At 41.7% G+C, this 20682-nt stretch overlaps 1 protein-coding gene across 1 annotated transcript in view; it reads right to left on the bottom strand.

Moving 5' to 3' along the window:
• The window catches only part of LOC308299767 (voltage-dependent N-type calcium channel subunit alpha-1B-like), a gene marked incomplete at both ends in the record, with an annotated part of 244047 nt that overhangs the window by 215201 nt on the left and 8164 nt on the right, over nt 1-20682 (bottom strand). Inside the window, one exon of the mRNA XM_080743555.1 lies at nt 18517-18656. Coding sequence (XP_080599681.1) covers nt 18517-18656 — 140 coding nt within the window. The remainder of the gene's footprint in view (nt 1-18516; nt 18657-20682) is intronic.

Raw genomic sequence — 20682 nt, 5'->3', positions numbered from 1 at the left:
ACACACACACACACACACACACACACACACACACACACACACACACACACACACACACACACACACACACACACACACACACACACACACACACACACAGGTGTAAATAGAATGGGGAGAGCACCAGCATCCCACAGGTCTCGAGTGCTACAGTAATTGAACACCGAGACTTTATTGTGCACACACCAAAGTGTTACCCATGACAGTATCCGCTGCAGTTCTCACTCCATTTTAGTGGAGTATAGCAATAATACAATTCACTCCCATAAAAATAAAACCAAAACAAAGGTCTGATGTCAGTTTCGATCGTCGAAGGTCCCACTGATTTAATGTTAGTGCGTCTCTGAATTAGGGCATTAACGAAAAAGTTAATGACTTGTGTAATGAGTCGACTTCATTACACAAGTCGACTCCCACCAGAGAAAGTCGAAAGTCGAAGTTGAAAAAATAAATCAAAATAATACTTTCTATTGTGAAAATAGCAGATCTACATTGTGAGCACGTATCGGCTATTTTCACTATTTCTATGTTTAATTTGCCATTTTAGAGGTCCTTTAAAAGTCCTTCAATTGTCACTTTAGAAATGTGCGGATATCACTTAAACTTTATGTTGGATTGTTTACAGTTGAGTGAGAAAACAATGTTTCACATTAAGTTAATCATCTGGGGACCCCCAAAATAGTCGACTTCAACTAAACTTTTTACCGAGTCCAGTCGACTTGCAAAAATCACAAGTCGTTAATGCCCTACTCTGAATTAAATCTTGTATTGGGAGCACCAGAGTTGTAATTTTTTTTTTTTTTTCTTTTTTTGCTTTTTGGGTCATGCACCTGAATGAGCTGGATGAGCACATTCTACATAATGATTCCTCCAACACGAGACCTTTTGACGCTTTTCTCAAAACAGATTTTACACAGACTGCCTCGCAGGCCAATTGAGCTGCTGGGGTATAACCTCGCATCACCAGGCTTTCCGCTGGGGGAAAGCCTGGTCTTCGTTTACTAAACGGGCCGGGGTATACGTGTGCAGAGGCAGTGAAACAGTTCTTTCAACCAGGCTGTCGGGAAATAGTACTATTCATGAGCAGACAATACAGTATGTTTACAGACATGCATGAATTGGGTCGGATAATAATTGTAGATCCCACGGATTTATGCTATTATAGTGCGTCTCTGAAATAAATCTTTAAAAAAAAAAGTTTTTCGTAGCTTTTTAGGTCACGCACCTGGATGAGCTAGGATGTGCACATTCTGCATCCTGATTCCTCTAACATACACATCTCAATTAGTACATAGCCTAATGTCAATTATTTGATATAATTGCTTCCATGTTGAAAAATGTTCATACGTTTTCAAACATTGTCCAAAAATAGCAGATCTACAAGCTTACAACACTTGAATATTTTAGTTATTTGTCATATCTGCCCTGTGCAATTTGTGATTATGAAGTCTAAAAAACAAACTCAAATTCAATGTGTATTCATATGTTCCAATTTTCAATGCCAAAAACACGATTCAATCATTAATCGCAATTATTTGTGTGACATTTAATCATCAACTTGAAGTAGTTATCGTGACAGCCCTGATGACAGCAATAAAAGTTGAATGAATGCGTACAGTGGACTTGGTGATTAGAGAGGCAGACCTGTAACAAGATAGAGACTCTGAACCCTGCAACTGTGATCTTGTGGTCTGTGTCTCAAAGGGATGATGATATTGGACAAAAACACATAAGTGTGGTTGCTAAAAGAACCATTTTTGGTACCAGAAAGAATCTTTCAAACCAAACCATTTGTTTTAAAGGGACCCCCACCCTGCACAAGCACTTGGAATTGTAGGAGTTGACATTACATTTAGTTTGACTCGATCTATTCCATTGTGAATATAGCCGATCTACATGCTCACAACACCTTGCAACGCGAGGCGTTGAGCATGTAGATCTGCTATTTTCACAATTTCTGCCTGTAATATTTGACTATTTTACCAATGTTTGACCCGAGGTACTAAAAGTCCTTAAATTGTCACTTAGAAACGTGCAGATATCCTGTATACACTTATACTGTATGTTGGTCTGTTGAGTGAGTAAACAATGTTAACATTTCGTTAAACATCTGGGGACCCCCCAAAATAATGTGTGGACCCCTCTGGGGGTCCCGACCCACAGGTTGAGAACCACTGCTATATGTGATGCTATATGTCACAGGGACTTACCCCCAATCCAACCCTTGATGCTGAGTGCCAAGCAGGGAGGCACTGAGTCTTTGGTATGACTCGGCTGGGGATCGAACCCCGACCTCCCAGTCTCAGGGCGGCCACAGAGCTGGTGTTGTTTTGTTTTAAAGGTAGGGTAAGTCATATTGTTTTGTTAACCCACTCAGACCTGTTGAAATGTATTTGTGCAGAGGGGTGAGACTGATACTGTACTACCACATGCAGGCATATTTCATGATCTGAATCTGTTTCTTAGGAGTGGAGATTATTGCTCAGCTGCTTGCATGAATCCTGCTTGTTTTAAGTATTCTTAACAGTTTGGCTGCTCTTGGTAGCCAAACACGTTCACAGACGAGATAAGGTTTCCATGGTAACCCGCATCTCAGACGCTTGCTACGGGTGCTGGTGAAAGAAAAAACTGCATACGTCATGACGCAACGCAGCCAGAAGCAACCGAGAGCGGCCATTATCCATTGACTCCTATTCTATACTGAAACATAAAAACGGCTTTATCTCGAAATAAGGTGCAAATAACGCCGAGGAGGCCGAGATCAGCTTGTCTTCACGGCGACACTATGCCGTGATGGTCGGCCCCGGTTAGGATTTTAGTTTTCGCGACCGTTTGTAAACAAACAGATCTCCTTCCTGGATCGTCAGTGTACACCCACGTGCACACGCACGGAGCTTCCGGGGCTCTTCAAAATAAAGCGCAAGTGAATGGTGGCGTCCTGAGTGTTAATATGTCTCTCTCTCTATCTCTCTCCGAGCGGTTTTGTATGACCAGCTGACAGAGCGAGTGGAGCTGATATCTGGCTGCTGCAATGTGGGCAACTCAACCTTGCATGCATCAGTACACAGCCTCTCACAATACAGCATTCAAAAGAACCATTACACACTAGAGAGCTAGCCAGCAGGATAGATGCCGCACGCGTGCACACACACACACACACACACACACACACACGCACGCACACGCACACGCACACGCACACGCACACACACACAAATAGATAGGGGAGAGGGCCCCAGCATCCCACACAGTAAAGTCCTGAGTGTTACAATTATAACACTAATATGATAACAGATGGTGTCAAAAGATACGTCGTCACCAAATAAACATAGAACCTTCTGATCCTTCAGTAAACCCTAACACTCACAAAGTAGTATTGCTGTCAATGTAAAAAAAAAAAAAAATACTGGACACAAAATATTGAAATAATAATATATGTAGGCTGCCTATTACATCATCTCTCATCGCGATGAAGTTCTACTTGGGCATCCATTTTCTCTTCCCTGCCTACCTGTCCTCTGCGTGCCCCTCTCCCTCAGTGGTGGAAAGTAACTAAGTAGCCTACATTTACTCCAGTACTGTATTGAAGTACACTTTTGAGCAATTTATACTGAACAATTGAGGCATTTTACTTAATGCAGAGTGACTTACAATAAGTCGCTCTGCAGGGAATAATATGTCAAAGTGATCAAGTGGAATGAGAGTTGCATCTACGCTATGACAACATGCATTTAGTTTTGCATAATACATAAGTCTGTGTATTGGCCAATTGACTTATATTAATGGTGGGGGGGTTTGAGACTGACGAGGTTAGTTAAGAGTTTTAAGACAGCGTGGAGGGCAGCGATCCAGGAGTCCCGAGTTGGTGTTGGCTAGACCAGTGGTTCCCAAACTTTTCAGGTCGAGAACAAAAGTTTTGGGTCTCGAAGAGAGATTAGATGTTTGCCTGGGACCCAAACTAGTAAAAATAGCAGATCTATAAGCACACAATGCGACATGTTAAAGCTTGTAGATCTGCTATTTTCACTACTTATTAATTATTATAATTGTACTTATGGAATTTCTTATATTTGTTTGTTTGTTTGTTTGTTTTAAAAAAAGGATTTAAAAAATCTTTATATACATTTTAAAATGTAGGAAAAGAAAATTAGATTTTTACTCATAACACATAAAAATGGGTCCATGTCTCACAAATGGGTCCCGACCCAGTGTTTGGGAACCAGTGGGCTAGAACACACTATCACGTTGCATGTTTTATCACCCAATCGCACCCAAGCGATTGATGTGATTTAACATCAAATGGACCTTTACAAGGAACACCGCCTCTTCCCCCCTCCCTCTCATAGATCTCAGACCAGTCACCACGCCTGTCAAATGAAGCAGGTAAAGAGGGAACAATCAATAAATCAATGATGGGGGAGCTATAGATTGAAATAGCTATGTTGTTCTGGGAAAATATTGTCCCACTGTGGAGTGAGTGAGTGAGTGAGTGAGTGAGTGAGTGAGTGAGTGAGTGAGTGAGTGACTGACTGACTGACTGACTGACTGACTGGTTGGCTAGGGATTCTTTTTGCCCTGGACCGTTCTCGTCTTTGACAGCTTGTTCATGTGCCTGATTGTTTGTGGAAAGTAGCTTTTTTGCATTCTGTTGCTAGTAGCTTTGAGACTGCGTAGTCGTTTTCCATGTGGCAACATCTTGAACAGACTGTGGTTGGGATGAAGTAGATCTTTGATGATATAAAAAAGGAGAAAAAAGGTTTCTACCACACAAAGATTTGGAGGACCCCCTGTAGTAAGTCTGAGGACCCCCTTGGGGACCCGGACCCCCTGTTGAAGACCCTTGGTGTAGCCCCTTTAAGTAACAGAGTAAGTACTGTAGGCGAGTAAGCCTACTGTAAAGCAAGTAAATCAAAAACTGAGTACTTTACATAACTGCGAGAATAAAAAGCAAGTTGGATTCTGTAATCAAGTGAATACAAAAGTGAGTGAGCTACAGTAAGTAGGCGAGTGAGCAAGTCTTTTAAATAAGCAAATCAGATGGTAAGTGGGAAGTGCACATTTAAAGTTGTTCAAAAGCCGGGACCAAAAAGCAGTTTTCAACCACAACACAAGAGAGGGATAAGTAGTGATTACACAGTGAAGTCCTGGGTGTTCATTTAACTAACATAGTTAAAAAATGCACCCATAAGCGTCCAACGAGCACTCAGCATTTTACATCGTGGTGTTGCTCTGCCAAGCACATCCATTTCATCTCTAAAAATACTGAAGAATAGATGGGTGAAAACGGATTCCAATTCCTCGTACCGAGGTGGCAGCTTGCCCATACCGAAATGATTTCATTCACACTGTTCTGTCTTCTTATCCAACACAGCTGTCAAATCTCTCAACACACGTGCGCACCCTAACCCTAACCCCAACCCTAACCCTTTAACCTAACCCCTAAACACCTTGTGGGGACCTATTAATTTGTCCCCACTTGGTTTTTTCCTCCGATTGTACTATCTTTGTGGGGACATGAGGTCCCCACAAAGTAGTAATTCCCTGTCCGTCCACACACACACACACACACACACACACACACACACACACACACACACACACACACACACACACACACACACACACACACACACACACACACACACACACACACACACACACACACACACACACACACACACACGCGCACACACACACACACACACTCATAATCATTGCCCCTGATAAGGTTGCCGCAAACGCACGCGCTGTGCGTTGTCTTAACGGAAATGCTCAAATTTGGCGGAGGTGCTTTGTTTAAGGGAAGTTACGTCATGAAGAGTAGGTTTGTTTACATCCCCCAGCAAATCAAAAACAATAGAATGTAGCTCTTAACTCGCTCTTAAGTCAGAATCCATGTTGTTTGGATATTGTTTGTTACGAGTGCAACCGAAGGAGTGGGAGATTTTATGAAAGATGTTCAGGTGGGAATTATGGGTGCAACGGTTCAGTAAACCCACGGTTCGGTTCGAACCTTGGTTTTTGGCTCACGGTTTCGGTTCGGTTTTGGTACAGTAAAAAAATGAAAATGAAAATGAAAAAGAATATATATATATATATATATATATATATATATATATATATGAAAATATTTCCAAAATGTTAAGTTTATTTTAAAAGATGCAGTGCCATGATTTGTTTGCCCCCTAAAACATGATAATCAGGTATTATGATTACACTAGGAGATTTTCTCAAAAAAAGTGTACAGAAAGTACCCGAAAAAAGAAAGAAATTCGGTTCATTCGGTATGGGCAGTTCGGTTCGGGACAGGGCCATTCGGTTCGGTTCATTGGTTCGGTTCAGTATTGTTGCACCCCTAGTGGGAATACGTTTGCACGAACACCACACTGTGGAAAAAGACAACTTCCGGGGAAATTCACGCGGTGGAAGTCCCACCTTTCTAGATCAGGCTTTTGTCTTCACAGATGAGCAAGCATGATGAGCCCAAACTGTTTTGGCTCTCTAAACAAAATGTGCTTTCAGAATTAAGAAACCTTTGAGTTACAGTATATGCTTTTGGACATCAATATTGTCCCTCTCTAGAAACACAGTGAAACTGTGAAAAGGTGTGTTGTTTCACACTCATAATTGGAAATTATTATACAAGCCTTTATCTCGTCATGCCTGAACACACACACACACACACACACACACACACACACACACACACACACACACACACACACACACACACACACACACACACACACACACACACACACACACACACACACACACACACACACACACACACACACACACACACACACACAAACACATAAACAAACATACTACACCCAAAAGACCATTATGCACATCTGTATAGATTTGAGGGAGTAACACGGTTCGACCTACAGGATTAGACAGCAGCCTTTAATGGCAAGTGTTCAACGGTACACAAAGTGAAATGACCCCACTTCCGCCTTCTCTGAAACCACTATGCAGTCCCCTGTTGTGTTAGCCCTGTCCACGAGAGGCACATCCATACATGAAAGTCTGAAGGACTTTGAAGTCGACTAAAGTAACAAATAACACAAAAGAAAACTGCCTTGAGCGTTGTCTCCTTAGGGATGATAGTGAGATCCTCAGAGTTAACACAGGAGCATTAGATTCATTGCGGTTATCACAGGGGTCAGTATAAAAAGGCAGAATAATAAACTTTAAAAGGTAGCCTTGATTGATAAATCCCGTCGCGTTTGGTACAGAGGACGGACATGGTAAATTGTAAATGGTGCATTTATATCGCGCCTCTTTACAGAGATTGTGCATTACATTCACCCATTCACACACACATTCATACACCGGTGGCGGAGGAAACCAAGGCACCAACCTGCTCAGTTCAGCGTCTTGCTCATGGACACTTCGACAGCGAATCTTGGGGAGCCCGGGATCGAACTGGGAACCTTCCGGTTTCCAAGAGACCACTCTACCCCGCTGAGCCACTGCTGACATGTGCAGAGCAAGTTCTGTCAGGGAACTCAGTGCAGTTGCTGCTGGCCGACCATCAGCTCCATGGCTCTACACACTAGGGCATTCACCAAATATTCGAATATTCGAATATTCGAAGATCAAAGTCTCTTTAAAAAATATATAAATTAGTTTATAAAGCTTGGCGAGATAGGAAGTCATAAGAATGAGTTGTCAGTGTCCCTGGTAGATGAATTTGTTAATGCTCTATACCAGGGGTTCTCTAACCTTTTTAGGCCGTGACCCCCAAAATAAACATATTTGAACTGGGGACCCCCACCCTGACAAGCACTTGGAATTGTAGGTATTACATTTAATGTGACTCGGTTGGGCAGATAAATATTGTGAAAATAGCAGATCTACATGCTCACAACGCCTCGCAACGCGAGGCGTTGTGAGCATGTAGATCGGCTATTTTCACAATTTCTGCCTCTAATATTTGACAGTTTGGCCAGTCCTGTCGAATATTCGAATACTTTGAGGTTGAACAATTCGAATACTAAAAATCACTATTCGTGAATGCCCTACTACACACTGCTATTCACAACCAATCACACACTCGCTTCATAATAGAACACCCTATTTAAATGGGGATGTTGCATCATTATTCATTCCTTGCTCACACTTTCCACCACCCCAGCTACCACTTGTCGTTTTGGACAGCGGCGTTTTTTTGCTCTATTCAGACTACGCAGTTGCGTGGAGCCCCGAGGATAAACAAGGCCCCCTGAGCTGCCCTGTAAAAATTACATTTCAGTCTGCCTGTAAATACAACATCACTCCATCGCGACTCTCTCTGTCTGTCTCTCTCTCTCTCTCTCTCTTCCTCCCTCGCTCCCATCCACACACACACACCACACACGTAGAAAGCAGCAGCTAGCAGCGGCACATCAAGTTACTGTACATGTATCAAATAAATAAACTACAACCCTTGACTTCCGGTCGGTGGACTTCAAAATAAGAGCTTTTTTTCACCGGTCAGTGGACTTCAAAATAAAAGAAATCTACTTTGATACACAGCACGGTCCAAATTACTTGGGAAGACACCTGGAGACTTGAAACCCAGAGGGGGCTGATGTATACTCCACTTTTAGAGCCGAGTATAATTCGATTCGGTTCGGGGAGTCACAACACCCGCCCCCCCGAACCTCTGAATGACGTCGTATTGTTTTTTGAACAGAGCCTCACTGCCTTCTAGCTGTGAGGCGACAGCGCTACGACTGCGCCCCCGTGCCCCCAAGGCAGGGGTGGTTGACTGGGGAGCCACAACACACATGAACGGTTTCCTACTGTACACACACATAGCCTACATACAGAATATATTTACTGTACATACAGTGACCTTTGGCTGCCAGTCCAATGGATATACATTAAGGTCGTCCTCTGTCTGAATGCACCCAATGGTTACATGAGATGTTACAACCCGCTGTTGCTCCCATGGCCAGAGGCCATTGCTTTTTTGTAAGTATTTTCTTCGCTGAATGGACTTCTTTTCCCTTGATTTTCAGAGTGGGATCCGATAAGAGGGGAGGGAAGAACTTTGTCAAATTCAGTTTCAGCTCCATCCATGGCTGATGGCTGCTCAGACGGGGGATGGGGAGTCTTGCTTAGGCCAGTAACTAAAGTACATGTACTCAAGTGCTGTTCTTACGTACAATTCTGATGTATTTTTTACTCCAATTTTCAATAATTTTACTTCTACTCCACTGCACCTCAGAGGCAAATATTGTACTTTTCATTCCACTACTACAATTATTTGAAAACTTTAGTTACTTTAAAAATAAACATACAATAACCACTTCACCCGTGGCTATTTGAAAATAGCCAATCCACAAGCTCACAACACGTCGCAAAGCGACACATTTTGAGCTTGTAGATCTGCTATTTCTACATTTTGAACTGAACGAAATGGGACATACTGCTCAATGACTTCTTTTACTTTTAAGTATATATTTTGATGTCAATACTTTTACTCAAGTAGATTTTGAACACACATTTAGAGTTCACACACACCATGCGTTCCGCCAATGCATTTCAATAGGAAGGGGGCGTTTTCATGTCAGTGGAGGATATCTGCGCGCCGCGCCGACCTTGCGTTTATGCTGGAGCTCAGTTTTTTCCCTTCTGTCCAAATGGATTGGTCGAAGGCGGAATGGGGAGGGTTCTGGAAGTGACTGACAGGCACGTTGCTGTCTTTGGGAAAGAATGCGCTCTCTGGGTTTATAGTGAGCTGCGCACCAAAAGAGTTTATCCGCAGGCGACCATATTTTGGTGCATGCACTGTGCGCCCTTTCTAGTATATCTACATTGCAGTATTGATACTTTTACTTTACTTTTTCCACCACCTGTGATTAGCCGTGTCTTGTCCAGCTCTGCATTCTATTGATCAGGCCTTTGGCACTGATGGGAAATATATTCTCTTATTAGGAGCTTCCCTAATGTCTAATAATCCATTAAGACCTGGGCACGATTCTAAAAATGTCTTCTAAATGCCAACAATGTTTCTACATCTGTGGTGCTCAAACATTTTCATGTCAAGGAACCCCAAAATGATGAGTACATGGCCACGGACCCCCATCTCAAAGTATGTTGTTCCAGCCTCCAGGGACCCCCCAGAAGCAAAGATATTAGTTGGAAAACGTTCGCTTCAAAATAATACATAATCAAAGATTTGCACAAAATGTCAGTGCCGCGCTGTGAAATTGTATATCTGAAATTTTTTGAATAGCTTAAGCAGGGGTCTTCAACAGGGGGTCCGGGACACCTAGGGGGGGTCCTAACAGTTTTAACAGGGGGTCTTCCAAATCTTTGTGTGATAGAAACTAGTTTTTTTTCTCCCTTTTTTATATTAACCACTTGAACCCTAGCGTCCACATTCTGAGAACTTTAGCCAAAAATAGCAGATCTACAATAGATCGGCTATTTTTGACAAAGAACTGTGGGGAAAAAGAGCAGAGTGAAAGGTCAAGTTTATTAGGTATTAACGGTTCAAGTGGTTAAATATCTGAAATCACACATTAACATGAATCCAAAATACACTGATAATCGTGCTGTCAAACAATTAAATCATATAGAATCTATTAACAGATTATGGGGGTCCCTGCTTCATCTCTCTCTCAACTAAGGGGTCCTTGGCCTGAAAACGTTGAAGATCCCTGAGCTAAAGAATACAATAATGGTGCTTAAAGGTAACAGGTCTAAACGGTCTAATCAGGACAGATGAAAGGTCCGCCACCTCCTCTGGCTGTGCTATCATTTAGACTCTCATTAGAACTGGACGGCTGTATCGACATAATTAGCCCAATGTTACATGAGGATTAAAGAGCATACTGGCTTCAGAGTGGACTAACATTAATCATAGGCACTAGGGATGGGACGATATGAAAATGTCATATCACGATTATTGTGACAAAATAAATCGCGATTTACGATATTATCGCGATAATCAAAATCCATTATCCTGGGCGGAACATTTGCCAAAAAATAGCAGATCTACAAGCTCACAATGCGTCGCAACGTGACGCGTTGTGAGCTTGTAGATCGGCTATTTTTTTGCAAAGACATTTGATAGAGAGTGAAAAAAAGACAATGTATCAAGTACAGGTATGTATATTATAAGTGGCTTTACCAATTATAGAGGGTTTAAGTGGTACCGGATATGCAGCTCGGCAAATAAAAGGTGAATTGAACCCAGTGCATGACGGAGGACGATATCACGATGAATTAAAGTGTTTTTTATCACGATAAACGATAATATCGCTTATCGTCCCATCCCTAATAGGCACAGGAGTACAGGCTGCAATCTTGACTCATTACTGTAAGGACTTTCAATATCAACCTATCAAACCTAGGTCTATATATTATGAATGATTAAGAATTTCCCTTTTTTTCCTGCATGCAGCCTAATTGTATATTCATAGGGTGCACACTAAATTACACATTTACTCGCTGTTGTCAATACAGCGTTTAACCTTTGCTAATTGTCCTGCAGTCACAAAATGTTTGCTCCACATAACTGTGGGTGAGGAATCATCTCTCTGCCTCTCCATCTCTTTAAGGCATTGGTTCTCAAAGTGGGGTCCGGGGACCCCCAGGGGTCCTTGAGGGAGTTCAAGGGGGTCCCCAGCTAAATGATAGTTAGGAACCAAATGGACCCTTATGGGTCTGTAACTCAGAGAGTGTACAAATGGAACAAATGGAACCAAATGGACCTGTTAGGTTCCATTTGTACACTCTCTGAGTTAAATTAACATTGATTTTACATTATAAATTGGGGCCTCAGATATAGAAATACCATTAAATGGGGGTCCGTAGCCTAATGCATCAAACTGGGTGTCCTTGAAATTAAAATGGTTGAGAATCACTGCTAGAGCCGTAAAAATCTTTAAAATCTTCGCATATCTTTTCAAATGGGGGTCCGTGGGCTAATAAGTGTCAATGTGGGGGTCCTCGACATGGAAAAGTTTGAGCGCTTTAAGGCTATAAGCAAAACAGCCCTTCAGACGACAGCTCTAAAGTCTGTTCCTCCCAAGTGTCACTTTTACCACATGGATGCTTAAAAACACTTGCCTGTCTAGTGTCTACACAGATCTTTGCTTGGGGCAAAGGACCCTGCCTTCCCTGTTAACTCTCCTGACCTTGCATGCCTGCAAGTCTTTTTGACTTGCATTTCACCTTGTCCAACCAATAATTCTCCCCATCAGATAATCTGAAAATACTGTGCCAAATTATCATTGGAATTAAATGTTATCAGTCGATCAAACAATCAGTTATCGCAGCTTGTTATAATGGTTATTTAGGAATTTAAGCATATCGTCACTGTCGGGTGAAAACCTTGTATCTCCAAGTTTCAAATGTGTCTTTCGCAAAGTAAAGCCCTGCTTCATCATAATGATAATGATGACAATAATGAATACCTATACTATCCCGCGGGGGAAATTCAGATATCGCAGCCCAACCCAGCTGCTTTTTATATCAGCTTTAACCCAGCTGAACTCAACCCAGTGATGCCCACAAGGAGCGCAAGGGGGAAGGGGAGCAGTGGTAGCTGGAGTGGGGAATCGTACCTGCGACCTCTGGGGCCTCCGGAGTCCTCCGGAGGTGTGGACACTAACCACTCAGCCACCACTGCTCATACAAGGCCGTCACACAAAAGTAGTGAAAACAGCCGATCTACAAGCACACAACGCCTCGCACTTTAACATTTTAAAATGATAAATGCAAAACCAACGGTTTTGGACATACAAGATTTTCACCCGACAACGGCGATATTCTACAACACATTTACCCTTTTCATTATGTCACTATCTATCTGTTTGGCCACACTTGAGTGGGCAACCTCCATACGCGTATTGATTCTTAACTTCCTCCACCTTGACCCCATTAATCTTTCTCCGTACTTCAACATTCTCAATCTTCCCTCTCTTCCTGCTTTAATAACAACTTTGATTTGTTGGTTTATAGACTTGCAGGAATAGCCATTACTTACACCACAAATCCACTGCTGAAGCCATGTAGCACCTGGGCAGTGCAATCTGTAGTGCTCATCAATTTAACGATGCAAAGGGACCATTAACACATTGACCGCCATTTTAACATACCTCCGTACTCCCACCTGCCATTCGTCTCCATAGACTTCCATGTAATTGGGTGTGCACGGATCATGCACACCCATGCCTAGATAATGCACCACGTGTGTCCACATTGCTCACAGCTTTCAAACAAAAAAATCCGAATGGAAATCCGTTCAGGCATTCATGAGATAACAGCCACTATGTTTAACAAAGATGGCTGCCAAAATGGCTGCCATGCTTGAAAGATGGGGTTGCTATGGGGGTTAAACATGCAATTTCGCGATTGCTATCATGCCTACTCCATTTTTTGGGGTCAAAACATTTTTTAATTTTTTTTTTTTTTTTTTAATTCTCGGGACTATCGGGCCTGGCGGGGAAAGACATTGGAATAATCTCGGGACTATCGGGCCTGGCAGGGAATGAGTTAAGAACCATACGAGTTGACTGAATTAAAAGAAAAATGTGAACCTCTCTGTATGGATTTCAGCTCCCTGTGACAGAGATGTGTTACAAAAAAGACAAATTAGGACTAGCTGTATTTAAATTGAGCACTTCTAAGATCAAGCCTTCCCAGCCTTGATCTTATATGAACTCTGCTGATGAGAACATGGCATCCCTTGAAAAAGTTCAGATCAAACTGAAACCAATCAGTGGACTACTACTTCCATCAACTGCTTGACACTGGATTTGGATGCATGCTAGGGAATTAACGAAAAAGCCAACTTAGTCAACTTAGTCGACTTCATTACACAAGTGGATTCCCACCAGAGAAAGTCGAAGTTGAAAAAGAAAATCCTTTGTATTTCTTTCTATCATTATTTTTGCTCCATGTGTGCTGTAGAGCATTCAAACAGTAGGATCGCTTATTGTCAAGGACGGAATGATCCAATATTACAGTGCTACATTAAATTTGGTATAACATGGTTCTATTGTGAAAATAGCAGATCTACATGCTCACGCGCGTTGTGAGCATGTAGATCGGCTATTTTCACAATTTCTGCCTCAATATATTTGACAATTTGGACAATGTTTAATTTGTCATTTTAGAGGTATTAAAAAGTCCTTAAATTGGCACTTTAGAAATGTGATTGTGAAGATACCTTCTATATACTTAAACATTATGTTGGTTTGTTTACAGTTGAGTGAGAAAACAACGTTGCACATTAAGTTAATCATCTGGGGACAAAATAATTGGGGGGGTTGTGTGTGATGTGATGTGATGTGATGATGTCATCAAACGATAAAGTCGACTTCAACTCAACTTTTTACTGAGTCGAGTCAACTTGCAAAAATCACATGTCGTTAATGCCCTAATGCATGCTCTAACTGCTTTTATGACCATTTGGACAGATATGGGGGCCACTGTCATTCAAATAAGTGGGCTTATTTGTGTCTGCAGTCTGCCACTGTTCAAACTTGTGTCACAAGGCTTTAGCCATCTGCATCATTTTTCATGGTCCCTTCCAGTGTCGTCAGTTCAGCAAAAGCTAAGGTATGGCTTTGCAACAGGCATGATGAATTATTTTGATGATCAAGTAATCGACTGTGTTTTGGCTTGGATCAATGGAACTATATCATAATGAAAACAAATGCAATAACACACATTTGTCAAGAAGTCAAATACCATGTTTTTTTTTGCATTCAATGTTTAATATAAATGTTATGATTAAAATCTTAGTTTTTTGTCAATTATTTGGGGGCCAACATGCAATATCCTCACAGCCCACATTTTATTTTTTACTTTATAATGTTTATCCCACGATTTTGTAACCCATTTTCTCACCCAGTGTCAATTACCTAACCTGTAATCCTGGTTTCTGCTCTCTCTCTGCCGCGCCTGGGGAGACAACGGACTGAACTCATGCTCCCTTCAGTGCATGAATAGTCCAAGTTGCTTCTTTTCGCCGGTTTGGACGTAGCGTGTGGAAGGAACACGTTATTCCAACCAGTTCCTTTCCCCTCCATCAGGCATTATAGAGACCAGGATTACTGCATGTTTTTGTGAGGGTATCTACCCTAGGAGACACAGGGAGAACATGCAAACTCCACACAGAAAGGCCCTTTCGCCAACCCCACCTAGGGTGTGGGCGTTGATGACGCGGAGGAGAGAACACGCCCCCAGCGCCCACAGCGTCCCCCGGCGGGAATGGAACCCAGGACCTTCTAGCTGTGAGGCAACAGCACTGCCAACTCCGTGCCCCCTCACAGCCCACATTTTCGTAGTGAGCTTTAATTTTATATAACAAACAAGCTTGTCTCATGCTGTCAACAAAGCAGACTGCATGGAATCACAAACTAGGGACCACTGGAGTCACATACATACTGTACAGTAACTAGCAACAAACACAAAACTGTTGTCCTGGGCATGACGTTAAACTGCTCCGTTGTAACTACCATCATCAATGTAGTAGGTGAAGTGGTGCCTTTGCAACTTCTCCGGTGGAATCTACCAACAGCCGACGCTACCAGACGGCCCCTCCTGTGAACAGCTACCGGGAAGAGAGGCAATAGACCCAACGGCCGTCCAGCGGTTAGTTCGTCCGCTGTCGGAATAGCAATGGGTGGACTTCCAGGCCCATGAGAACAACTAGGCCTACAGAGAGCGCTTTAACACCAAGCAGCAGTGCAATACTAAGAACTTTGTTTCCACTGTTAATCCAGCCTAGGATATACCCACAGACTTGGGATGCCCAAAGACAAGGTAGAAAGGCTGGCAAAGAATTGTGGTGACTCTGCTGCCATATATGGCGGAACCGCAGCAACTTGTGCCCATGGAGTGCTGAGTGACAGACATACTGTACATGTTGTATTATGAGGACATATCCATGAGTTTGTGAATGTAACCTTTACTGCACCACTTGTGTGTGTCTTCTCTCTCACACTTGCCAACACTGTGCCAATGTTATCACCCGTGCCTAAGGTTGCCTAACCCTACACTACACAAACAATCTCTGAGAAAATATATACTGTATATTAGTGTATTTTAATTAATGAATATTTTAACTTGCATTCATTTCATGATGACAGAAACAAACATGTTTACCCTTTGTCACTTCAGTGAAAGCTACATTCAAGCTCATGAATAACAACAAAGACCTTAGCTAAACACTGACCTTTGAAACACTGGCTTCTCGCTTGTAGAAGCCATTTCATTCAAAGCTAAGAAATAGTTGTACTACTTAGTTGTCAGTCACTCCTGTAAAATAATGAATTAGTGCAGTAGGGCTGTGAACATTCCTCAAAAATGTAATTTGAATATTCGTCTTAGCAATTGGCCCAAATATCAAATATATATTCGAATATTATTATTAATAATATATTTGTATATGTTTTATTGGTCCCTCTTCCACTGGTATCCTGTATTTAAGTCATTCGCTATGTGGAAATACCGTAGTTTCATAAATTCTCCATATTCAAGGAAAATTCTAAATTCGAATATTCGTTTACCAGCCTTAACGTGCAGACCCAGTCGATTGCTCCGCTATTTTATTTGGATAATATCTCCTGAAGTGCCCAGGTATTATTCTCTGGTCGAGTTGTCCCTGATGAGCACCGACTAGCCCTTCTACCTTCAACTGGTTGAAGAGATACTACACCTGCGTTTCATATTGTTATTGGTGTTTAAAAAAGAAGATCATGCTTATTTAACTGCCTGCCAAATAAGAAGCTCACAGGAAAAGCTGGATCTTTGTCCAAAAAGAAGGGAGACACATTCTATGGTGAAATGTACACAGTCCGGGCAGTAGAATGCCTCATTCACACATCCTGCAAAGCAGGATATTATCTGTCCAAATAAAAACAAGAGTGACCTTTTGCATTAACTGCACATATTTCATAGAGTTGAGAAAGAAGTGTGTAAAAGGGAATGTGGGAGCAGAGGCAAGGCGACATGGCAAAGAACAAGTGCAAGTGTGACTGCAATTCTTAGCGGTCTGGCGCTAAGAATACAACAATAATAAGTGAAACATACTTTCAGACTCCATGAGTCTCACTCACACACAAACAATGATTAAAAAACATCCACAACAACCCAGAAATACAAGGCTAAAAATAAGTTTAGTCTCAATTCTCATGAACTCACCATCCTTTCATCTAACAGAAAGAAAATATACAATTATGCAACAGGCATACTATGCCCAGCCCCAGCGTTATTTCCATCCACGACAAAACAAGTTAAGGAATCTCCAAGAAGCTCCATACTTTCCATATACTCAATCAACAATCAACAGCAATACAATATACAAGATGATAAGAATAAGAATAATAGATTAAGAATAAGGAAAGACACAAACCCTCTTTAAAAACCCTCTTAGCAGTGACGAGGAATGTGCAATGGGGGGAATGTGCAGAATTACAGTAGAATGCATGGTGGTGAGGTAAGATATATGCATACAGTATATACTGTACATACAGTACATACCTTTAGTCGCAAGTAAAGACAAACCTGATGCATCAAGGACACTTATCTATGTACTATACATTTGTGCAAGTAACAATGTCTTGGAGGTTCACAACCCAATAGTGATTACACATGACATCAACCCTACTGCTACATATTTAGTGACATTGTGTCCTGTCTTCTGTTTGATTGACAAGCGTCAATCAGTTTAATTTGGGCAGACATTAAGACGCATCATTTTACCATGTATCGGCGCTGTCAGGTAGAAACCTTGTATCTATACATTTCATCTTTTCATGTTTTCGTTCAGAAATGAACGCCCTATTTTATACGTTGTTGTATGACAGTGCCAGTGTTGCACCAAAGTAGGAAGAATTATCCAATCTACAGTAGGCTACAGGCGGGAGACTAATGAAGACCATGGAGAAGGAGATGCAGATAATATAGCTGACACATAACTGTAAGAATCTGATCATAACAAATGAACAACAAGCTATACTAAAAAATGTTTGCAACGTTAGAATGCAAAAGGGAAGCTGCTTCATGAATATCTTCTTTAGGTTTGAGTCATTCACCAGATACATCTTTCAGACGAGTGTACCATGTATCACCACACGCAACAAGGAATGTCATACAGTATGTTTCAAAAATAAAGTTTGTTTGAATATTAAACATTCAAACATGAAAGAGAGAGGAAAAAAAAAAAGTTTTGGCGTAGCCATTCTCCCAATGCCACAACACTGATATGCTCTGGGAAAATTGGTCATGTCAAGTACACCATCCTATAAAATACAACCAATCAATGTTTTTTGGATACAAGGAAAATATAGATAGCCTATTTGTTTTTCAGTATGAGATTGTGTGTGTCATTTACCGAATAACTTACAGATGTTTGTCATTGACAACAACACGGATTCCACAGAAAAGTGGGCGATGCCAAACATACAGTACACACACACACTCGCGCACACACACACAAAGAAACCACTCTTTGCGTTCCATCTCCAGCACACACCCAGCGGGCGAGGAGGAACTCACCCAGTAAGAACGACCACAAAGTCCATTACGTTCCAGCCGTTGCGGAGGTAGGAGCCTTTGTGAAACGCAAAGCCCAGGGCGATGATCTTAATGCCGGCTTCGAAACAGAATATTCCAATAAAGTAGGGCTCTGTGTCATCCTACAGAAAGAGAGAGGGAGACGGAGAGAGCAAGGGAGAGAGAGGGAGAGACATCTTTTTTGTTAGATGTAAGAGGGTAATGAAGCATGGAGTGAGAGATGGGCGAAAGAGAGAAAAGGAAGAAGGTTCCTTTCACTTCTCCTGAAGTGATGAACAGAGCTCTCCCAGTGGATAAAAGAAGGAGATAATATAGTGAGATTAAATATACACAGAGGCTAGCCAGGGCTGTCACAATTATTACATAATCGTCTAATCGCAATTATTTTTCATAATCGTCATAGTCGTTTCCATGTTGAAAAATGTTCATATATATTTTTTAAAGTAAAACAAATAGTGGAAATAGCAGATCTACAAGCTCACAACGTGTCACATCGCGACGCGTTGTGAGCTTGTAGATCGGCTATTTCCACTATCGATGTTCTTTTTTAAGTATAAAGTTGTCAGTAATTTCTTTGTATATTTAGGTTATGTGTCATATCTACCATGTGCAACTTCAAAGCCTAAGTCGGTGGAAATTTAGACCTACTTGTCTTAGACTTGTTAATGAAACATCACAAGATATTAGGGCTGCAACTAACGATTATTTTCATAATCGATTAATCGTCGATTATTTAAACGATTAATCGTTGAATCGGATTGAGACATTTATTTAGCTATTACCTACATTCGATTTGAGTTTCTTGTAGACATGTTTGTAACTAACAAAAAATACATTAAAGATGAATAATTCATTCAAAAACACATCATTTATTACATTTTGCTCAGCTGCCGATTGGGTTCTTAATAAAAGACAGAAAATAAATGCCTTTTTCTGGCTGCATACTGATTAAAGAATAGCTACACTTTTGTCAGGCTAAAGGGTATAACAGTATTCTTTTCAAATAGGTAATTTAAAAATAAATATTCAAGTCATATTTTTTGTTCTTGACCGTATATTCCTGCACGGTATTACAACAAATTCCAGCGATTAGTTGCCGATTTGATTACGATTACTAAATTAGTTGGCAACTAATTGAAATCAAAATATTTTGACTACATGCAATCTCTATTCCATGACAAATTCACATAACTTCAGCTGGACATGATTGTATGAGGCAATTCTTTTTTTTTTTCACAGAAGGAAAGGAAGAAAACAAAAACAGCTTAACAGTTCAGTACACAGCAAAAATAAAGGCTCGGAAGAGTGTACAAAATGGAGCCAAATGCACCCTTATGGTTCTGTTTGTTTACACTTCGGAGTTAAATTAACACAGAGGATTTCACGGCGCACGCTTTCATCTGAAGCCCGCTCATGCGGCGGTTGACTGAACCCTTGGTCTCCCTCCAAGTAATCAGACATGTATGACAGGACGCTTCTCCCTTTAGCCCCATTCATACTTCATCGCTCGGCGGTGTCGCGCGTTGCTAATAGCCGACCTACAAGCTCACAGCGACGCGCGTCCGTGCCGTGTTGTGAGCTTGTAGGTCTGCTATTTGCGACTTGTGACACTGCCGTGCGACGAAGCATAAATTAGGCTTTTGCCTCCGCTACTGTTGGAAAGGGCCTGGGGATTTATTCAATGGGCACTAGCAGAGTATATCACACGCCTGTATTAACCTCTCTCTCTCTCTCTCTCTCTCTCTCTCTCTCTCTCTCTCTCTCTCTCTCTCGCTCCTTCTTTCTCGCTCTGTACATACTACAACCTGACAGCATCCCCCAGCCCCCAACTCCACCCAACCCCCAACGCAAATAGCCACATAAACCAGTATGACAGCCTGGCTGGAAACCCCCGCCACTATCGGATACGTGACCTTTTCTGTACAGTGTCACATTTAAATCCAACATCAGCGAACAACCACGGCCATAATAGATACTGTCTGTATGCCTGATGAGAGTTGCAACAGTGCAGTGGTGGGTGGGAAGTAACTAAGTACATTTATTCAAGTTCTGTACAATATTGAGGTACTTTTACTTTTCTTGAGTAATAACCATTATGAGGCTGCACCCACACCAAAGTACCTATGAGGGTGGATTCCCCATTCCGCC

This window comes from Nannobrachium achirus (assembly GCF_963921795.1).
Source record: "Nannobrachium achirus genome assembly, chromosome: 15".
Classification (NCBI taxonomy): Eukaryota; Metazoa; Chordata; class Actinopteri; order Myctophiformes; family Myctophidae; genus Nannobrachium; species Nannobrachium achirus.
The sequence above is the reverse complement of the archived record's forward strand: the minus strand, read 5'-3'. Positions and strand labels throughout refer to the sequence as shown.